At 32.0% G+C, this 19,089-nt stretch overlaps 1 protein-coding gene across 4 annotated transcripts in view; it reads right to left on the bottom strand.

Annotated features, from left to right (window-relative positions):
- The window catches only part of LOC117168550 (protein ovarian tumor locus-like), a 46,221-nt gene that overhangs the window by 20,438 nt on the left and 6,694 nt on the right, over positions 1 to 19,089 (bottom strand). For all 4 annotated transcript variants that reach the window (XM_033354286.1, XM_033354288.1, XM_033354285.1 and 1 more), the window contains 9 exons: positions 17,656 to 17,825; positions 16,307 to 16,672; positions 16,076 to 16,226; positions 15,934 to 16,006; positions 15,686 to 15,854; positions 14,160 to 14,297; positions 14,050 to 14,090; positions 13,850 to 13,958; positions 13,452 to 13,772 (listed from right to left, as the gene is read on the bottom strand). In XM_033354286.1, the coding sequence (XP_033210177.1) occupies positions 13,452 to 13,772; positions 13,850 to 13,958; positions 14,050 to 14,090; positions 14,160 to 14,297; positions 15,686 to 15,854; positions 15,934 to 16,006; positions 16,076 to 16,226; positions 16,307 to 16,672; positions 17,656 to 17,825 (1,538 nt within the window). The remainder of the gene's footprint in view (positions 1 to 13,451; positions 13,773 to 13,849; positions 13,959 to 14,049; positions 14,091 to 14,159; positions 14,298 to 15,685; positions 15,855 to 15,933; positions 16,007 to 16,075; positions 16,227 to 16,306; positions 16,673 to 17,655; positions 17,826 to 19,089) is intronic.

Genomic DNA, 19,089 nt, shown 5'->3' with positions numbered 1-19,089 from the left:
CTACAAGATACGAAAATTACAGTATCCTGTTTTACAGCGAATAGATTTGCAAACACTGCAACTTCTAAAGAATTTCAGGCATTATTTAAAAGATAATGATCTAAAGAACATTTTAAATTACAGTTTTGAAAGCGTGTCGTTACTTCAAAATTTTACCATTTATTTTTCTTAGCTAAAAAATTAAAACTCTTTTGAAAAAATAGAGACGCAAGTAATATAAGAGGAATTGCGGTATCCTCTAAAATACAGAATACTACCTCGAAATGTCAAATTTTGAGAGATTCGCCTTACTATTTCTCAGTCATTATTATGTAAAAATAATGAAGTTCAAGTTTACTCTGAAGATATGTCCCTAATGAGTATAATTATAATGAGTCGCTAAGGAGTACAATTTTAAAATCTCAAACTTCCAGTATGTCTTCAGATGGCCCAACTCTGCTCATCTCAAAAAGTTTTTCTTTGGGACATTGTATGCCCTAATAGCACGGAACGTTCCGCGGGAACCTTCGGAACTTCCCGGAACGTGTGAAATGTCCGCCGCTTCTCTACCGATAGAAATGCTAGAGTACCCAGTAGACACAAAATTTGGCAACGTCTTTACATCGTTCGAAAACTTTACGGCATCCTGTGTCCATGTCGTTAATGTGCCTTTACGATACCTTTAAAACGCCGTATGATCTGACGATTTCTTTACCATATCGACAAGACACCTTAAGGACAATAGGATGTCGTAAAGTTGTCGTAAACGTGTCGTAACGATGTCGTAAATATGTCGCCAAATTTTGTGTCAAGTGGGCATTCTCGGGCGAAATAGCCTGTCCCGTTTGAGGTTATCTGGAGGTTCGATTTGAATGATTTAGTCTCAGAGATAGTCAGAGAGGTTTGGGTCCTTTTCGAGGTTCTTTTAGAGGTCCTTTTAAGAGTGATACGACGTTCATAGAATGGTCCTATTGTATTTGTCACGGAACGAGCGGGCAGGGTTATTTACAGTAGTTGGCCGTCGCCAACCGTAAGAGATAAGTAAAAATGGATATCATTTTTGAGTTTTGAGTACCGCATATACCACATTCTACACAAGCCTTTCCCAAAATCCTACCGGTTGAAAATCGGTTAATATCCGAATTAATAAATGAAACCATAATCTTCCAAATCTAACGCAGCTTATTAAATATCTATTTATTAATATTTTATCAAATTTGCATTTTTCTCAACCGGTTTTAATTCTCTAAAAATGGGAAGGTCTCGCGAAGCAAGCAATCGCGCCGTAACGACCGGCGACTATTGTCTCTCTTGGGGTCCAGTATTGTGAAAAAATTGAGGGTGGCGACCCTACCGCTCCCTAGAACAGCGATTGCCAAACTGTTTTCGCTCTTTCTGGGGAGCAGTAGGGCGTGTGTTGGCTTGCTGCGCTTAATCGGTTAATAACGTCAAAAGTTATTGTACTTTTGTTACGCTCCAAAGTGGCCCAGTAATAAATTTTCTCGGACAAATTTAGTTAAAATATTAACCGATTTTTCTGAACTTTTTTGTTTCATATTGCTAAAATTATATCAAGAAATGGATTCAACTAATTTAAATTTAATTGTGCCATACCTTTATAACTTCAGTTATTGTAACGGATCTCAATCTCAGAACAATGAAAGGCACTCATGCTAGGTAAACAAAAGTAGTCGCACGCTCGAAGCGGGGAACCTGCCTTGGAACCTACCGAGCTACCCGGCCCGGGGTGGCACCCCCCTTCCGCCGGGTAGCAGTTTGGGAAACGCTGTCCTAGAAAGTGCGAAAAAAGTTTGGGAATCGCTGTACTAGACTACAATATGATATCCTTACCATAAACTGACATGGATTTTGACTTATCACTTATGGTTTACACAATATTTATTGATAATAATAACAATAACGGAAATTTATGTTTGGAAAGTTCCAAAGCAGCGGACATTTTGCACGTTTCGGCAACGTTCTATCCTATTAAGGTGGTTTATATGTTAAAAAACTCTAAAAATCCCCTGAACGCTTTTTTATGATGTTTGAAACGATACGATAATAAAAATGAAGTTAGTTCATTAAATTCAATTGCATTAGTTTTCAATTTAAATAATTATATATAATTTTACATAATTAAACAGTTTTTTCAAATGATGTCCCTTTTTATTTATTTCTTTGGTTTCTAGTTAACTTAAAATTTAACATTAACTTCATTTATTTTACTAATCCTTACTTCATTCTTATTGTCTTATACTTTCGAACCGAATAAAAACGCGATTAAAAACGCGATTTTGATTAGTATATTGTGCAGCTAGAAGGAAGCAGAAGTACGCGCGGGTGTAGGAATGAAGAGGGTGAAGCCCCCCTTTGAGTAAAAAATAGCAATATAAAAAAAAATAATATAAAAATACCAATATTCTAAAATTCTCCGAAACTTAGAAACGGCTGCTGCAATTCTCCGCTGGAGAGCAGCACGTTTACATATGAAAGTATGAGATTAATATATTTTTCGTAGATACTTAACGGAGAAAATGAAGGATTTAACCCAACGCACGGCTGTCACCAGCCTGTTTTATACATAAAAGTATGTAATACTTTCAAATTCTCATTGAAATTCTTAATATCGCGAACATTCTTTAGAATAAAATTGAATATCTCAAAACTCGTACTTACAATAGGTGTGTATTTTTTTCTTTCGATCCGCTTTAGTTTTCGAGATATCGAGCTTTGAGTAATTTACTCTCAAGCACTCGCAGGCCCTACTGCGTAGAGTCCGGACCCCGGACTTGGCTCTTACACACAGTCTGACTTTAATTTTGTGACAAAAGGAAAGTGATATCGTTATTATAGGGGTTTTTCACGCAGATTATGAATTTTAAAAAAAATCCAGCACGTCAAGTTTTTAAGGAAAAACAGGATCATAAAGTACAAACAAAAACATTCGCTGTTTTTCCTTCTTTGAAAAGTAAGCAACACAACCAACCCAAACCGAACAAACGTAAGCAACACGACCAAACTACCCAATTCAAAGTAACTAAAATCCAATCCAAACGAACGTACGCACAAAACATCGAATGAAAACAAACCAACCCAAATTTCTTCTTGTCCTTGTTTGTTGAATAGTCAACATAGTCATTTTTCTCTAATGCATCACCATTTGGCGCGAATCAAAGAAATATTTTCAAATGAAACTTACATATTTGTTAATGGATAATCGGAATCTGCAATAAAAAATATAATTGGGGTTAATTATTGCGGAATCGCTTTTTCCCCTTAATAATAAAAAGTTTTTATTGGGGACACATTTTCGTTTGATGTGTATTTCTTGAGATATTTCGATGTCTGAAGACTAGAAAAAGATACCCTGTATAGTATGTGACCATTCATTACACAATGTTCTAGGGAGTTGAAAAAAAATTTTTTTTCTCAATGTTTGTGTTTGACTGCGGGAAACCCAAATGCTCATGATCCAGTTGCTCGTCCAGTTTTCATTCTCATAACTTTAAAATTCACTTTTTCGAGTGAAAGGTAACACGATTTTTACATATACTTAATATGTATCAATAGTGTCCTAAATTACTTGAAAACTTTATAAACTGAAATTCGAAAAATTGATCCCTATCTAGTTATTCTCATGCCTAAAATAGAGTTTCATGTATGTTATTCTATCTCGTTGGAAAAACGAAAACTTAAACTTTCTGTAATTTTTTGTATCTGGTAACAATAGACAATAATTTTATAGACATAATATTAACACATATCTTAAAAATTGTATGTAACGTAATTTATTTAAAAACAGGTTTGTGATTTAATCATTATTTCAAATGTAAAATGTTTTTGTTTAACATCATTAAAAAAAATACATTTTCCAACCATAAAAATGATACAACCGTAACAAAATTATACAGAACTCCACAGGAAAATTCTTTTGCTAAAAACTACTGGCTATCTTTCACAAGTTCAGATTCTACCAGTACGTTGGCAATATTGCAAATACAAAACTATCTTTCAAGTACAGTATGGGCATGAGAAATAATCTAAAAGCTGTTAAGAACTTTTATTCATTTTAAAATATTTTAAAATATAACAAATAGTTCTATTAAAAGGCATCATTTTAACAAATTAAAACAACTTTTTTTAAAACAAAAATTAGTTTCCTGATATACACTTGTATGTCAGTCAGTAGTAATGCCATTTATATTATTCCTTTTCTCCTTTACTCAAACTTTCATTTGAGCTATAACGTAAAATATTTTACATATAGCGCTTCTATTTAAACTTCGAGTTTCGGTACTTGTAGAGCGGGATGAAACACAATGTTTGCATCCCTAGGGTTGAAACATTTTGTCTTCCAGTTTCGGTTCTCGTAGAGCTGGCTGAAACTCGTGTGAATGCACCCCTCACTTCGCTCGGTCAGCAAACTTCACACTCGTTTCAATCGCTGTGCTTCATCCCTTGTAATGCAACATACTATTTCATCATACCTCAACCGAAAATTCGACGTGGGTGCTGTGGAAATGGTGAAAAAGCGATTTTTGTACCCTAAGGTAGAAAGTCACTCGAATTTCGATTATTGGCATGACGAAAATTTGTATGCATGACTCGGAACTCGTCTTTAATTTTGCAGAGGGAAAAAACGATTTTTAAAAAACTTGACATAATGTCGAAAGCATGTATTGTGTAATCGCCAAGTCCCGGTGTTCGAGTTCTACTGTGGTGAATCGAGCATTTGTACGCAGGTCATTAAATTTATGGGCCAAAGCATCGACAACTCTAATTTGGTGATTCTAAATTCTCTTTTTTTAAGGCTCCTTCGGCAAATTCAAATTTTTAATAATTACTTTAATATTTGTTTCTTACTTTGCATTTAATTTTATTCTCAGCTACCCTGAAAAATATGTACATAATTTCAGTAAATTCATATTATAACAATTTATAATATGTATTGGTATTGAAACAAAAGTATTTTCATTGTCTTATTTTTATAATTAAAAAAAGTGCGCATCATAGCGTAAGGTGGTTCTAAGCAAATTTGAGATCTAAATTAGGCGACAAATTTTGTTAAATAAAATGTTGTTGTAGCTTGTATCCTTTTTACAAACAATACATTTTTTATTTTTAATATCTTTTTATAATAAGAGTTTATAACAAATTTGTAGATAATTTTTTAAAATAACTTTTCTCTTTTATTTTTTCTTTCGTTTCTTATGCCGTTTTTCCACAAAAAATGTGTCATCTTGTTTTTTACGATTAAAATAAAATCTACTCGTCCTATCTAAAAATGACTAATAAACAAAAATTTTAGATTCTTTTCGGGTAAACAACTTTTGTCTATTATTTTTTATCGTACCTAATGTCGTTTTTCAATCAATTTATTTATTTTTTATTTTGAATGTTATTTTTTACGATTAAAACAAAAACCACGCGACCTATCAAAGAATTATAGATGATAAATTTTCAAAATTTTCCGATGGGACAACTATTGTCAATCCTTTTTTACTAGCTTGTATCGTTTGTCCAAAATTTTAATTTTTTACATTCTCATCACTTATGATTGAGAAAGTATTAGAATTGTCCGAAATTGGACACCAGTTTTTCAACGGATCACCACGTTTCGAGACCCCCCTGAATCCGAAAATCAAGGTTTTACGATGGCGTCTGTCTCTCTGTCCGTCCGGTCATCCGTCCGTAAACGCGATAACTTTCGTAAAAATAAACGGACGAAATCGATCTTTGGCACAATTTTTTAGGTCCTAAAAGAAAAGATGAGTTCGTTCACCAGCCATTTTTGATACAAATTTAAAAAGTTACAGAATTTTCAAACATTTTTAGACCATTTTCTTAAGATCTAAAAATTTTATTTACAGCTATTTGTAGTATTCAGAAAACCAAACAATGAATCCCAATTACTTTTTTCGATGAAATGAAAATTATTAGAGTTATAGCATTTACAAGATTTACAAAATCAATCGAAAATCTAATTTTTAAGCCAAAGAAGCAGGATATGAAAAAAAGCCAAGAGATGGACAACTTTCTAGAGTTCCTTGAAAAATCGGAAATCCAAATTTTGTTTGTACAAAAAATAAAAATAAACAATTCAAACGAACAATTACTTTTGTTAACAATAATTAACTATCACCTAAGTTAATTTTAAAATTGGACAAAAAGTGGAAAACTTTTGAAAAATCCGCAACTTTCTATCTCTATTCTAAGAGAAAATTTCTGAAAACAAAGATAAATTGTTTGCACATTTTTTGTAAGCATATAATTATGAGTATGAAGTTGTATTTCATATATTAGCAAATATTTGCATTAAAAAATCGTACAAAAATCCTAATTAGCAACCAAAAATCGCAATACTCATTTTTTCAGTTATACAGTTTCTTCAGGACCCTATACAACAGATTTACGGCGGTGACATGTTGAAAATAATAGTTTATTCGTATTCTATAGCTCATTGTGATGAGAAATGTTGAGTTTCAATACTTCCAGCTGATGTTAAGTCTCTTTCTGTATTTTTTCTTGAGATAAAAATTCACAAAGCTGAAATGTCCCATTTTTTTACTTTATTTGTTTATATATTATTGCTCAGTGACAAAAATTTAAAAATCTCAAACTAAAATTCTTTTAAAAATCTAATGCTGAGCATTTTAAAAAAAAAACTTTGGAATCGGTTAAAAAGTACATTGAAGCCTGAAAGTTCTTTTCATCACGTTTTTCCACGCGAAATCGAGTGAAATTAATGTTTCGTTGAAATCAAACACTAAAGTATAATTTTTTTGATTGTTATAAACAAATTTCATAAACAAATTTAATAAATAAGCGCCTCTGTATATATGAAATGCATTTTCTCTGCGCAATCATTAGGTTTTTCTTCAAAAATAAAAATTCCATGACTTGGTGAATTGATTGATCATGATTGTTTATAACAATAGGAAATATTGTTGGATGTCGGTATATTTCGTAGGAGTTTCATTTTTTATGATATAATCAACATTTCAGCAAGAAAGAGATTTTTCCTATTTGAAAGCGTCCATTATATGCATTTGTTGATTAAAATTGTTAATAAAAATAAAAAATATTGTCAAACATCAGTTTCCTCCATCAGAATATTAATTTTGGGATAAAATGAACAATTATTCAAACAAAAAAATGAATTTTTTCTATCAAAGAGTGACCGCTTAATGCATTTGTTAATCAGTATTGTTTATAACAATGGTAAATATTTTGATTGTCCCTTTCGGTCATGGAATTTTAATTTTTGAAGGCAAACCTAGTGATTGCACAGAAAAAATGCATTTTATATATACAGAGGCGATTTTTTATTAAATTTGTTTATAACAATCAAAAAAATTATACTGTAGTGTTTAAAATCAACGAAACATTAATTGCACTCGAATTCACGAGGAAAAACGTGATGTAAAGAACTTCCAGGCTTCAATGTACAGCAATAATTGATTTTCTTCATAAATTTGTTTATAACAATTGAACAGGTTGCACGAAATTCATCTAAGTTATTAGTATTGGTTAATCGATTGTAAATCTATCAGTTTTTCACCTTTTTTAGGTAAAATCAATGAATGCTACAGAACAGGCAGCTCAAATATGAAAAATTATGGTTTTTTGGCATTTTGCAACTTGAATAACGAACAAACAGCCTTTTTAGCAAAACTGTCCTCGACAGACCTCTTCAAAATTTAATGAGCTTTAATTTAAAAAAAAATATGTAATCGGATGAAAATTGTAGGCTCTGGATCATTTTTAACCCCAATTTTCTCATTTGCCGCACTGTGCGTCTGTCGACTCGAGTCGAGTGCGCGGGCGGCAATAAAAAATCGTTTACATCTCTTAAACAAAAGGAACGATTTAGCTCAAATTTCGTCAAAGTTTTCGTTAAACATAAGGTAACAACTCTGCCACTAGAAGTTGTCTGTCCGCGAAAGTTCCCTGCAGACTTTTGTCCGTCAAAGTCTGAGAAAAAGATTCCTGACAGTAATGGTTTGCAATAATTTTCATCTTGCTAATATAAAACAGAAATATACATTTAAAACATAATCGGCTGGGTTTTTTCTATTTGGAAAACAAAAAACGAGATCATTTCGTCGAACAGAAGCAGAGTTTTCGCGAGTTTAGTTTAAAAAGTCATTGATTTCGGTACAATGAAAATTTCCGGTTTTTAATTTTTAGTAAAAAAGCTATCAATTTGATGGCAGCAATTTCTTTATGTATAGTCATATGTTTTGCGCAGTGAATGTCCGAAGCTCGTAATTTTTGAAAACTTTTCCACGTTTACGCAAGGCACAGGGTACTGGAAGAGCGAGTCCGAGCGCTAAGTAAGTTATGGAATCCACACGCTCAATTCCCATACTGCTTCTTGAAATAACACGTTCGTTCTGCAACACTGATTTGACACTGGTTGCTGATCAATCTCTCTAGCAATCATCCTAGGCGAAGAGCTTCAAAAAGTCATAATTTGTCACATATCGCACAAAAATACGCAAACTTACTGATAATCACGTAGTAAGATCCATACTCTTTACTCTAATCACATCCGCCAAGTGAAGCTCTCCATGTGGGCCCATTATTATACAAGGTCTTTCGTTCAGGCAATTTGTTTCATGTAGTAACTATGCATGCGAAATTCTGGTGAAATTCATGGATCACCCTTAGACCTTCTACCTTATGATAAAATTATGGATGAAAAATCAATGAACCCGTTCCTTTTTCCGCCTCAAAATGTCTGATCGTTTGAGTTTTGGCTTAAGTCAAATTACCCCCCCCCCCCCCCCCCCCCCCCCCCCCCCCCCGATACGGAAATCGGGGTAAGTCCATGTATTTTCTCATACACGCTCTTGTGTTTTAGCCTGACTCACACATTCGCACCATTCTTTCCTAAGTCTGTCTCTGGGTACGTTACTATTTATTTTACCTAAATATACTAGTTTCATCAGACGTTCTTTTTCATTCTCTCAACATGTCCAAACCATCTCAATAAATTTCTTTCACTCTTGTCAACAGTGTTTCATCTACGCTACATTCCATGACAATCCTCAAATTACTAACTTTGTCCATTAGCGTTTTACAGCACACATTGCGTAGTAATGTATGCGTAAAAATAATCATTCAAGGTGGCAGTTTTAATCACATAAAAAAATTCCCGGTCATTTCCCGGTTCGGAAAAATTGTTCACATCAATGAAATTAAAAAATTCGAACACGAAAGCTACAAATTTTTCCATTTGAAGTAATAAATACTGAGCTGCAAATTATTTTAAGCAATTTTAAGTTTGAAATATTGAAAATTGAACGATTACATTTTTGTTATAAACTGAACACTTGTTAAATTAAAAGTTTCATTCAAAATCTTGAAATATCTTTGAAATTGGAATTTTGAATTGAAATGTTTTCAGAACTTCTAAACATCTTTTTAAATTATTCGAATTCTTCCGATTCTCTTTACAGTGTTCAATTAAAAATACTTCCTTATAATCTTCCAGGTTCATTTTTGACCATATTTAAAATCGTTTTATATTATTTATTAAAATTAATTTAAAAAAATAAAAAGTTATTTTTAATTTTACTAGCAATCTTAAAAAAATGTTTTTTTATTCTTTTGAAGTCTTTCATTATTCTTAAGAAGCTTCTGAATTTTTTGTTCGGAATCTGGAAAAATCTATATTTTGTTTTAAACTAGACAGTAACCTATTTTCACCGTAATTTCGGCACGAATATTCGGATTTTGTTGGTATGCACAGACACTTCGTTTAAATTATTTGAAATCATTTCAAAGTTCCAATTGATTTTGAATCTTTTCAGACCATCTAAATATCCCTCCAACTTACTCGAAATTTGTTTAGAAATGATAGGTGTGCAATATTTATTATACATCAAAATTTAACAATTTTACTTGTAAATTAAATTTTTCCAAATAGAAAAATTAAAATTGTAACATTTAAAGTTTAGCTTTTTGTTTAGATTTGAAATTTTGATTTATAAATACTGCTTTAACATGAACAAAGAAATGTATCTAAATATTAAGGAATTGTTATTTTTCTTCATTAAAAAATTTAAAATTTTCAAAGTTTAGACTGAAACAATATTTTAAATGTAATAAAAGCCTTTAATTGTGAATATATTATTTTGAAGTTATTTTAAAATTGAAAATAGTTTATAAAGTTTATATCGCGCGTTTACATTTGTTTAAATACTAAGACTTTCTAATTCAGGGTGTCTAGCGATTCTTAGGAACAAAATTCAAGGTCTTTTCCAGGTTTTCCAGGACAAGAAATAAAAATTTTCCAGGTCTCCTTTTTTTGCATCAAATAATTAAATCAACGTTTGTTACACATGTAAAAAATGAGCCATTTCATTTTTTATTGGCCAACAATTTATAAAGAAATCCGAATCGTAAATAAACAAATTCTTCATTTTTTGCGAACATGAGTTATTACAATCTTTTCAAATCTTTTCAAATTTGCTGAAACATTTTAAATTGTTTAAGATCTTTAAATGGTTTGAAAACCTTGAAATCTGGTGTATTGCACCCTTGTAGAAATCTTTAAAATTCTCTTATTGTTTTGAAATCTTTATAAATGTTTTATCAAATCTTTGAAGCTTTTGTAAAATGTTTATTGAAATCTGGCTTGCGCGCCTTTTTTAAATCGTTAACATCCGTGAAATCTTTCTGAAATGTTAAAGATATTTAAAATATTTTGAAATCTTTAGAAATATTTTGTCACCTTTTGAAATCTGTTGTACACTCAAAAATGAAATGGTCAACCCCCCGAAAAATCCGTTGTATGACCATGGCTTATTCTAATTATGAAACTAAGTTGAACACCTCAACAAAAAATTTCTTCAAATATCTTTATTTATTCTGTAATAAATAAAAGATGAATTAAATCTTGAATAATAAAATTTTCAGTAGCAAGATTTTTTCTAAACCAGATGTTTTTTTCATAATAGGCTAAAATATTTAAATTACTTTTCGCATTTCAATAAAATTACTGTTTTAAAAGAAAGAAAAAAAAGAATAATAAAAATTCAAGGTTTTCATGCAAAAATCAAAGAGACTTCCAGGTTTTTAAGGACACTAGACACCCTGTAATTGAAACAGTTTAATTTTTAACGTTAAAATCTGGAAATTTTTTCATTTTGACCCGATTCCGAAATGTCTTGTAAAATTAATTATTATTCACTTTTTAATCAGTAATGTATAGTTCAATTTTGAAAGTCATTTTATCAAAAATTGCCGATTTCAAACGCTACTAATTTTTATTTTTTAGGTCTTTAAACATTCATTTTAAAATACTTTAAATGAAAAATGTACACTTAAAAATTAAAATTAAAAATGCAAAATACAAAATTTGTAACTGAAAGATTTTCGTATTAAGCATTATAACCTGAATAATATAATAATTGAAGATAAAAATTCAAATGATTGTAAAATTTCCGGTCAAGAAATAAATTCACTGTCATTGTGCAGTTTTTCCCAGTCTCATAAAATTCCCGGTCATTTCCCGTTATCCCGGCCCAGCGGGTGTAGGTTATTTACTCGAATTGCCCCGTCTCTAATCCCTGGATTGAAGAAGGTTCTCTAATCTCACGGGTAAGTTCCGCTCAGCCTACACCTGTTTCAAAATTAAAAAATCTCAACTTCATCTTTTGAAATGTGCCTGCGAACTGGGGTAATGAATAATATGTAAAGACAGATCATTGAATCCTATTGAGAAATATTAAGACCCTCAATTGTGAGTGTTAGAATTAAAAAAAATTATAAATTTTTAACCAGCCTTTTTTAAAGCTTAAATAACAAATTCTACAACCTTGAATCGCTTTTTATTCGAAATTTAAACCAAAAACGTAGTTTTTCAAGAAAAAACTTCTATGTTGGGCGCTTTCTAATAAAAATGGTTTCTTCACATTTTAAATAAAACTTTATAATATAGAAAGAAATAATTCAAAATGGTTCAAATTCACACGCTACAAATTTATTTATAATTATAAATCTATAAAGTATAATGCTGAAATTATTGCGAGTGTAGCATCTTTAATTTAAAACGATATTAGGTATAAAGTTTAAATGCACATTTCTTTATTTCCAAACGCTCCCAATTTACCAATAAAGTTGTCCAATTTAAGGATGTTAATCTAAAATTATTCGATTTGGACATTTTTGAAAAAAAAAATAATAATAAAAGAATTAAAAGACTTCACCTGATAATTTTGCAGTTTTGAAAGGTCTACATAAAAAAAAACATGTGGGGATGTTTTTAAGTTTTTAATTTCGCAAGAATTAAGGCTTTAAAAATGAATGAAATTTGCAAAATCTTAAAGGATTCAATTTATAATTTTGAAAATCGAATTTCTGCAATATTGAAGACTTCGAGTTTCAAATTGCTTAAATCTTCACGTTTGCAATTTGAAATTGTATATTTTTTTCAATATTTCAACTTGAAATTATTGAATTAACAAGAATTTCAATTATGAAATTTTAAACTATTAATGTTTTCATGTTATGGGTTAAAAAGTTTTGAACTATTAAGGCTTACTACAATTTCGTATATTTTGATCTGAAAGTAATGTATTTTTAAATCTTATAGTGATAGCAGACTAGAAGTAAACATTCAAAATGGTACACTTTCAAATTATTAACGATCCGCATGAAACAATATTATACATTCAGATTATTAACAATTATTATTTTCAAATTAAAGCCTTGAAAATGAAATAATTTTACAATTAATCTTTGAAGTCCAAAAACCTAAAATTAGAAGTGTTTTAAACTCTCAAATTTCCTGTTGGAATCGTAACCATTTTAAACAATTCAAAAACGAACTCGTTCAATCCAACATAATATCATATACTCGTATCATATGGTATCAAGTGCCATTTTAATTCATTGGATATGTTTTTTGTACTAAAGCGAAGAATTTAAAAAAATAACCGATGAGAAAAACTGTACACAAGAGCGCCAATATAAGAACAGTTTCGGGGGTTGCCTAGCACTGGGCTTGCGACTAAATCAGTCTGTGGAAACGTAAACAGTCTGTAGAAACTGGTGGCGACGCATTGTTGAAACTGCTTATGCGCTGAGAAACTGCATTGTTCAGCAGTGCTAGGAAGGAATAAATCAGTCGATCTTATACTTTCGCTCTTGTGTGCTAAAAACGTATATCACGGAGTTAGCCGTTAATAAACGAAACTAAACTAAGTTTACTGTAATTTCCTGGTTAAGTGGCCACCTTGTCAATGCTTCTAAAATACATTAATTAAAACTTTGAAAGTAAAAATGGAGACTTTAACATTTCTGTTTGAAGCCACACAAATTACAAACTCAGTTTAAACTTGAGAGTGAATTTTCCCAGACGGAGAAAAAATGTTTAAATATACAAATTCCGAGTTCTATATCCAATTTTTTTCTTCTTTTAATTAATTGCTTATATTACTTTTTTAATTATTGCTCACCATCGATGCATCTTTTGAAGCGAGGTGCTAAGCCATTTCGAGGATTACGTTGAGCATCTCTAAGTGCGTTGACGTGTTCCTTGACTCTTTCATTGCTTGAAAACTGCGGATTTTTGTTGCAATCCTTGCCACCTTTGTGAGAATTATTTTGCACCTGAGGTTCCTGGATTCCGTTAAAGCGAACGTTAGCATTTTTTGTTGGCTTCTGAATCGAAGATCCTTTTCCTCCGTTTTCCGAGTGATCCTTTTTCGACCTAAGGACGTTTTTCTGGTGCATGCTGTTGGCAATCTGAGTCATGTCTTCTTGGCTTACTTGAGATCCTTTAAAACGCATAATTTTTTTGATTAAAGAGAAAATTTTATAATTGATTAAATATATAAAAAAAAAATTATTTTACCGAGAATGCTATCAGGTTTCTGCCCAGCAGAATCTTCTGTAGAAAAGTAGTGTGCACTGACAACTGGTGGCGGATTCGGCCCACAAAGCCAGTTTATGGCATGAAAATACTGAAATCATAATAAAAACATTTAAAGAATTTAATACAAATATTATAAAATTAATATATTGTTCAGAATCTAATTATATGCATAATGCTACCTGTAATCCCAAGTTGTAGAAGAACCTCAGAGATTGAAGATCTGAAAAAAATCGTATTTGAAAAGATAAGGTGCTTCTGAAGAAGAACATAATGAATATTTAAATTTTACCGGAAAATGGTAAATCGCTACAATTCGCATCAATACTTTTGCAAACAGACAGATTTATCGGTTGATTCGCTTGGTCCAGCAGGTAACCGACGTTAGGGAGCATTTCACAGTACGGGTACATTGGATAGTTGTTATTTTCTGAAAAAATATATAACATAGTATAACACCGTTCCTATTTCCACATTTATTATCCCTAGAATGCTACTGTTGTTTCTCTAAGAACCGAACGCATTTTTTGGTGTATCAATTTAGGTAGGAAGCCGAGGGTGTATATTTTTCTTTAAAATTCAAAAAAAAATTCACAAAAAAAAGTATCGAAATAAAATTGTTTTAAAATAATTTGTTTGAATGCTAGACTCGCCAGTGCGTGAAAGTCCCAGGAACATTAACTGAAGGTGTGGATAGAAACAGTAGCGTTCTAGTACTGTTTGAAATTTCTGATAGAACTTTCTTTCCGAAACTTTCCATATCTATCAGTTCTTTTCCGAAATCTGAATCAGAAACTCTATCCGAAACTGTACCACCATTTTCTTTCAGAATTTATCAGAAAGTGTCCCAGCGGTATCTTTCCGATCTTTTCCGAAACTGTGCCACGCGCATTTTTATCAGTTTCTATCAGATTTTATCGAAGACTAAATTATGTAATATTGTTATATAAATATTGTTTAATAGAACTTCATATGTAACTATTATGTAATTGTAAATAAACTTTTAACATTAAAATATATTGAAGGATTAGAAAGTAAAAAATTATTCATTTAATAAACTTTGAAATTTAATAATTTTATTAATTAAATCATTTTTTCAAAATTAGAATTGTTTAATAATTTTAAAAATAAGTCAGGAAAAAAATTTTGGATAAAAGGGATTATTTTTTAAACCTGGTTTAAACAATGATTTTATTAGTTCAAATTATTATCATTATTAAATTTTTAATAATAATTTGCAAAAAACTATTTTTATTAAATTTAATAATTATTATTATTATTAATTAATAATTTCTGATAAAATCTGATAGAACATTAGTAGGACACTTCCGATAAGAGCTGATAGAATTATATTAGGACAAATTTTCGGGAAAAAACTGAAAAATTCGGATGCAGATTTCGGAAAGATTCTGATAAAATCTGAAAAGAATATTTTACGACTGTTTCAGAATTTTCCGAAATTTTCTTTCAGAATCTTTTCGATTTTTTGGGCAGATGGTTAATTATGGCTCCACTATCTTCAAATTCTGAAAGTCTCTGACACACTTCATAGTAAAAAAGATGCTATTTATCTAAAATACAGTGAAACTCTTCTGTAGTGCCGATTTTGGGGCTGGCGGTGGGTGGGAACTAACTCATTATAGCCCGCTCCGCTTGTTTGTTCACGCCTGATTGCTCGCTTGAGTAACAACCGCGGACCCCGCACACTCCGCACAGATCCTCTTACACCTACCTGCGCCGTGGCAACAATTCTCGAAAGGGTCATTGAAGTGTTTCACTGTATTAGTACGGAAATAAAACAATATTTGAATGCCCTACCTGTGGTAGGAAGAAAGTAGGTCGTGTTCTGTTGCTGAGGCGGAATTTGGAAACTATTTCCTGAACCAGTTGCAGGTAATGCACTTGGAGGAGTGGACTTCTTTAAGTTCTCGTCAATCGCTTCGTTGTATGAAGGAATAACATTCTTTGCTTCATCAGAAAAATCGAGCTAAAACGTAAAAGAAATTCTTCAACCATCAAAATATTAGCAACTGTATTTAAATTGATGTCTAAAGAAAAATACTCACATCAGCAGTATAATCTTCAGTGGGTGAAATCTTGTCCGTACATTGCTTTCCAAATGTAGCTTTGTTATTTTCGCTTAAGAAATAAATTAATTATGAGCTTTCCTAGATGAGTTCAACATATTCAAAATCTAAAAAAACTTACCTAAATTCGTTGGCCCACTTCGTTCCATTGTCGTTCTTTTTGGAAGTAGGTTTATTGGCGTTTCTCTCAGAAGTCAGGGGTAGAGGAATACCGTTTACTTGATCCTTGCTTTTTCGAATTGTTGGAGACCAGGATTTTTTAAACTTAGGGCCTGAAAGAGGGAATAAAAAATGATTAAATATAATTTTTTAAGTCTAATGTTTAGAATTTAAAAGAAAAAATAACACTGACTTTGTTCGAGGGTCGAATTTTTCTTTGGAGTTGTAATGGGTCCGTTTGGCTTAACTTTCTTTACCGGTATGGGTCGCAATGAAGAGTAAGGAACGGTCCTCTTTTCTCCAAGTTCAAGAATAAAAACCACAACAGGTCCTTCATTTTTCGTCATTTCTTGAATGTGTCCACTTAAGAGAATTGAGTCTTTCTTTTCCGTTCCACCTGAAGCCCTTTCGTCACTGAATTCGTTTTTATTTTCGACCAAGTGGCTTAGGTCGTTGTTATTGGCAAGGTCATCCGGCTTTATATTTAAATCCACTAAACATTTCCCGCCAACTTGGAACTCCATTCCATTGAATTTAGTCCATCCGGAATTTTTCACTTCTGTTTATTGAAGAAATTGTCAATTCATGTTTAAAAAAAAATTGTTCAAAATTGATGGCTCAGCCACGTCCTATAAGATTTAAGGGGGGAGATACCTTTAGAATTTCCAAAAAATAGATTTTCTCTTTCTTTCATATTTTGAATGTATAATATGCTAAAAATATACTGTAAAAAGGAAAATATTAAATATTTATGGAAATATTTTCAAAAATGTCAGTCCGCATACCGTCACTAATCAGGTAGTCGGAGCGCTTGGGTCGGAGTAATGTTTCTTTCGCAATAGGTTTGTATATTTTTTGTCACATAAATTCTGGGAAGGCTGATTACTACGTTACTACGTTTACTACGTTTATTACATGGATCCGGATACGCCGATTGATCGGCAAGTCACTGAAACTAATAGTTATACCGGAACGAATCTTCAAACGTGATTATCTCGGAATTGTCTTTTCAAAAACTGCTCGTGCTGTAACTTAAAAAGTTATTGACCGATTAGGCTGAATTTTGCAGGAGGTTCTCTTTATGGTACTATCGGAAGGATATACCTAAATGTTTAAAGATATCGGGTTATTAAATAATTTTTTGGGGTCAAAACTGTTGAGAAAATGGTCGAAAATTTGGAGCTTCGATTAAACAGCCGACATAAATTTTAATTTTCAAGTTTTTTATTATTTTATAGGTTTATCCTTCCCTTTAACACATAAGTAATCGAACAAAAAAATCTTTTTTATATCAGATAAATGGAAAACTTTTGACAGGTGCAGCAGTTTTCGATGCCTCGGAGCACACGCTTGAAGAAATATTCTGCAGGGTCGCCATTTTGTAAAAAAAAAATCACATGTTTTTTTACACTTTAACAATGTAATAAAAAGACGTTAGAATCAATAAATGATCTAGTAATTTTATCAACTTAAAAAAATTCTTTAAAATAAATTGATTTTACCCTTTCTAAAGGTATCTCACCCTTATTAAAAATCGCATACCCCGTCTGATTTCGTGCCATATATCGAAATCGGTATTTCGGTAAATGTCAGGATCTAGGGCTTTTGCAACACGATAAGGAAATGGAGTATGTCCCTTATTAATCATCTTCATTTCGTCGGTTTCAGTGAATCCTTCCTCCATTTTAGACAGTAACTCTGCTGTTAGAGTTCTAATGAGAAAACAAATTGTTGTTAAATGAAGTAAGAGGGTGGCCACTAAAATTCAAAGAAAATCCGTATCAGAGGTCTCTAATATTCTACAATTTTTTATTTCAAACCTAAAAATGGAAGTTTTAAATTAAATCTAGCCATGTTTCAAGAATACCGGAAAGAGGACTCTCTCGGTTCCAGTTCTACTTCCCCCCCTCTCCCAAACTCCCTTATTAACTGAAGCTTTTGGTGGGACTGACGTTAGAACTACAATCTCCACCATATGACGATTTGATACTTAACTTTGACATGATTTCGACTCAGAAAATAAACTTATTGCATAAAGGTGTTAGTTGGGCGTATAATCTAAACAATGAATAATACAAACTACAAAATAGCCTCGGAAAGGACTGGAACATTTAATGACGAAAGGCATGCGCACACGGAAAATCTAAAGGTCATGTTTCAGGCGACGAATGGAGACTGGGCGTTTGGAATGCTAGGGGAGAAAAAAGAGACCCAAGAAAGCAAAACAAACGCGAATCAAAATTGAGAACCTACATAAACCTGATGTGCAAATACATTTCCAAAATAAGATAATCGAAAGCATAGATAGGGCAACATGGGAGGACCGTATAAAAAACAAAGATTTAGAGGGCGCCTGGACAATGTTACGGGATATCCTTGTTAGATGCACGATCGAAGTGTGTGGTACCGCAGTTGTAGGAAGAATGTCTGGTGATGCGTGGTGGAATGATGAAATTCAGGCTGCCCAAAAAGCAAAAAGAGAAGCGTACAAGAGAACTTTGAACATCGCAGGTCTTAGCAATGAGGAAATAAGTAGACGTAGAAATGATTATAGACGCGAAAATAGGATACTTAAACGATTAGTTAAAGAAAGTAAAGATACAATTAGAGCAGAAGAGATAAAAATACAAAACGACTTTGAAGGAAACAGGAAACTACTGTATAAAAAAATGAAAGGAAACAAAAGTACAGAAATTATTAACATGAGAAATAGTAGGGGGGAAATGGTATATGATGCAGATGGAATACTAGAGGCTTTCAGAGACTATTTTAGGAGACAATTCGGAGATGAATCTATAGGACACCACAACTGCGATGTTGAACACGATGCGTTGGAAAACTCAATTGAAAAAGTCTGTGTCACTCAGGTTAGGAATATAATTAAGAACTTGAAAAACGGTAAGGCTGCCGGGGTAGACGGTATTAACGCTGAAATGCTTAAACATGGTGGCGAGTACATACCACATAGAGTTTGCG

This window comes from Belonocnema kinseyi, chromosome 2 (assembly GCF_010883055.1).
Source record: "Belonocnema kinseyi isolate 2016_QV_RU_SX_M_011 chromosome 2, B_treatae_v1, whole genome shotgun sequence".
NCBI classification, from domain to species: domain Eukaryota; kingdom Metazoa; phylum Arthropoda; class Insecta; order Hymenoptera; family Cynipidae; genus Belonocnema; species Belonocnema kinseyi.
The sequence above is the reverse complement of the archived record's forward strand: the minus strand, read 5'-3'. Positions and strand labels throughout refer to the sequence as shown.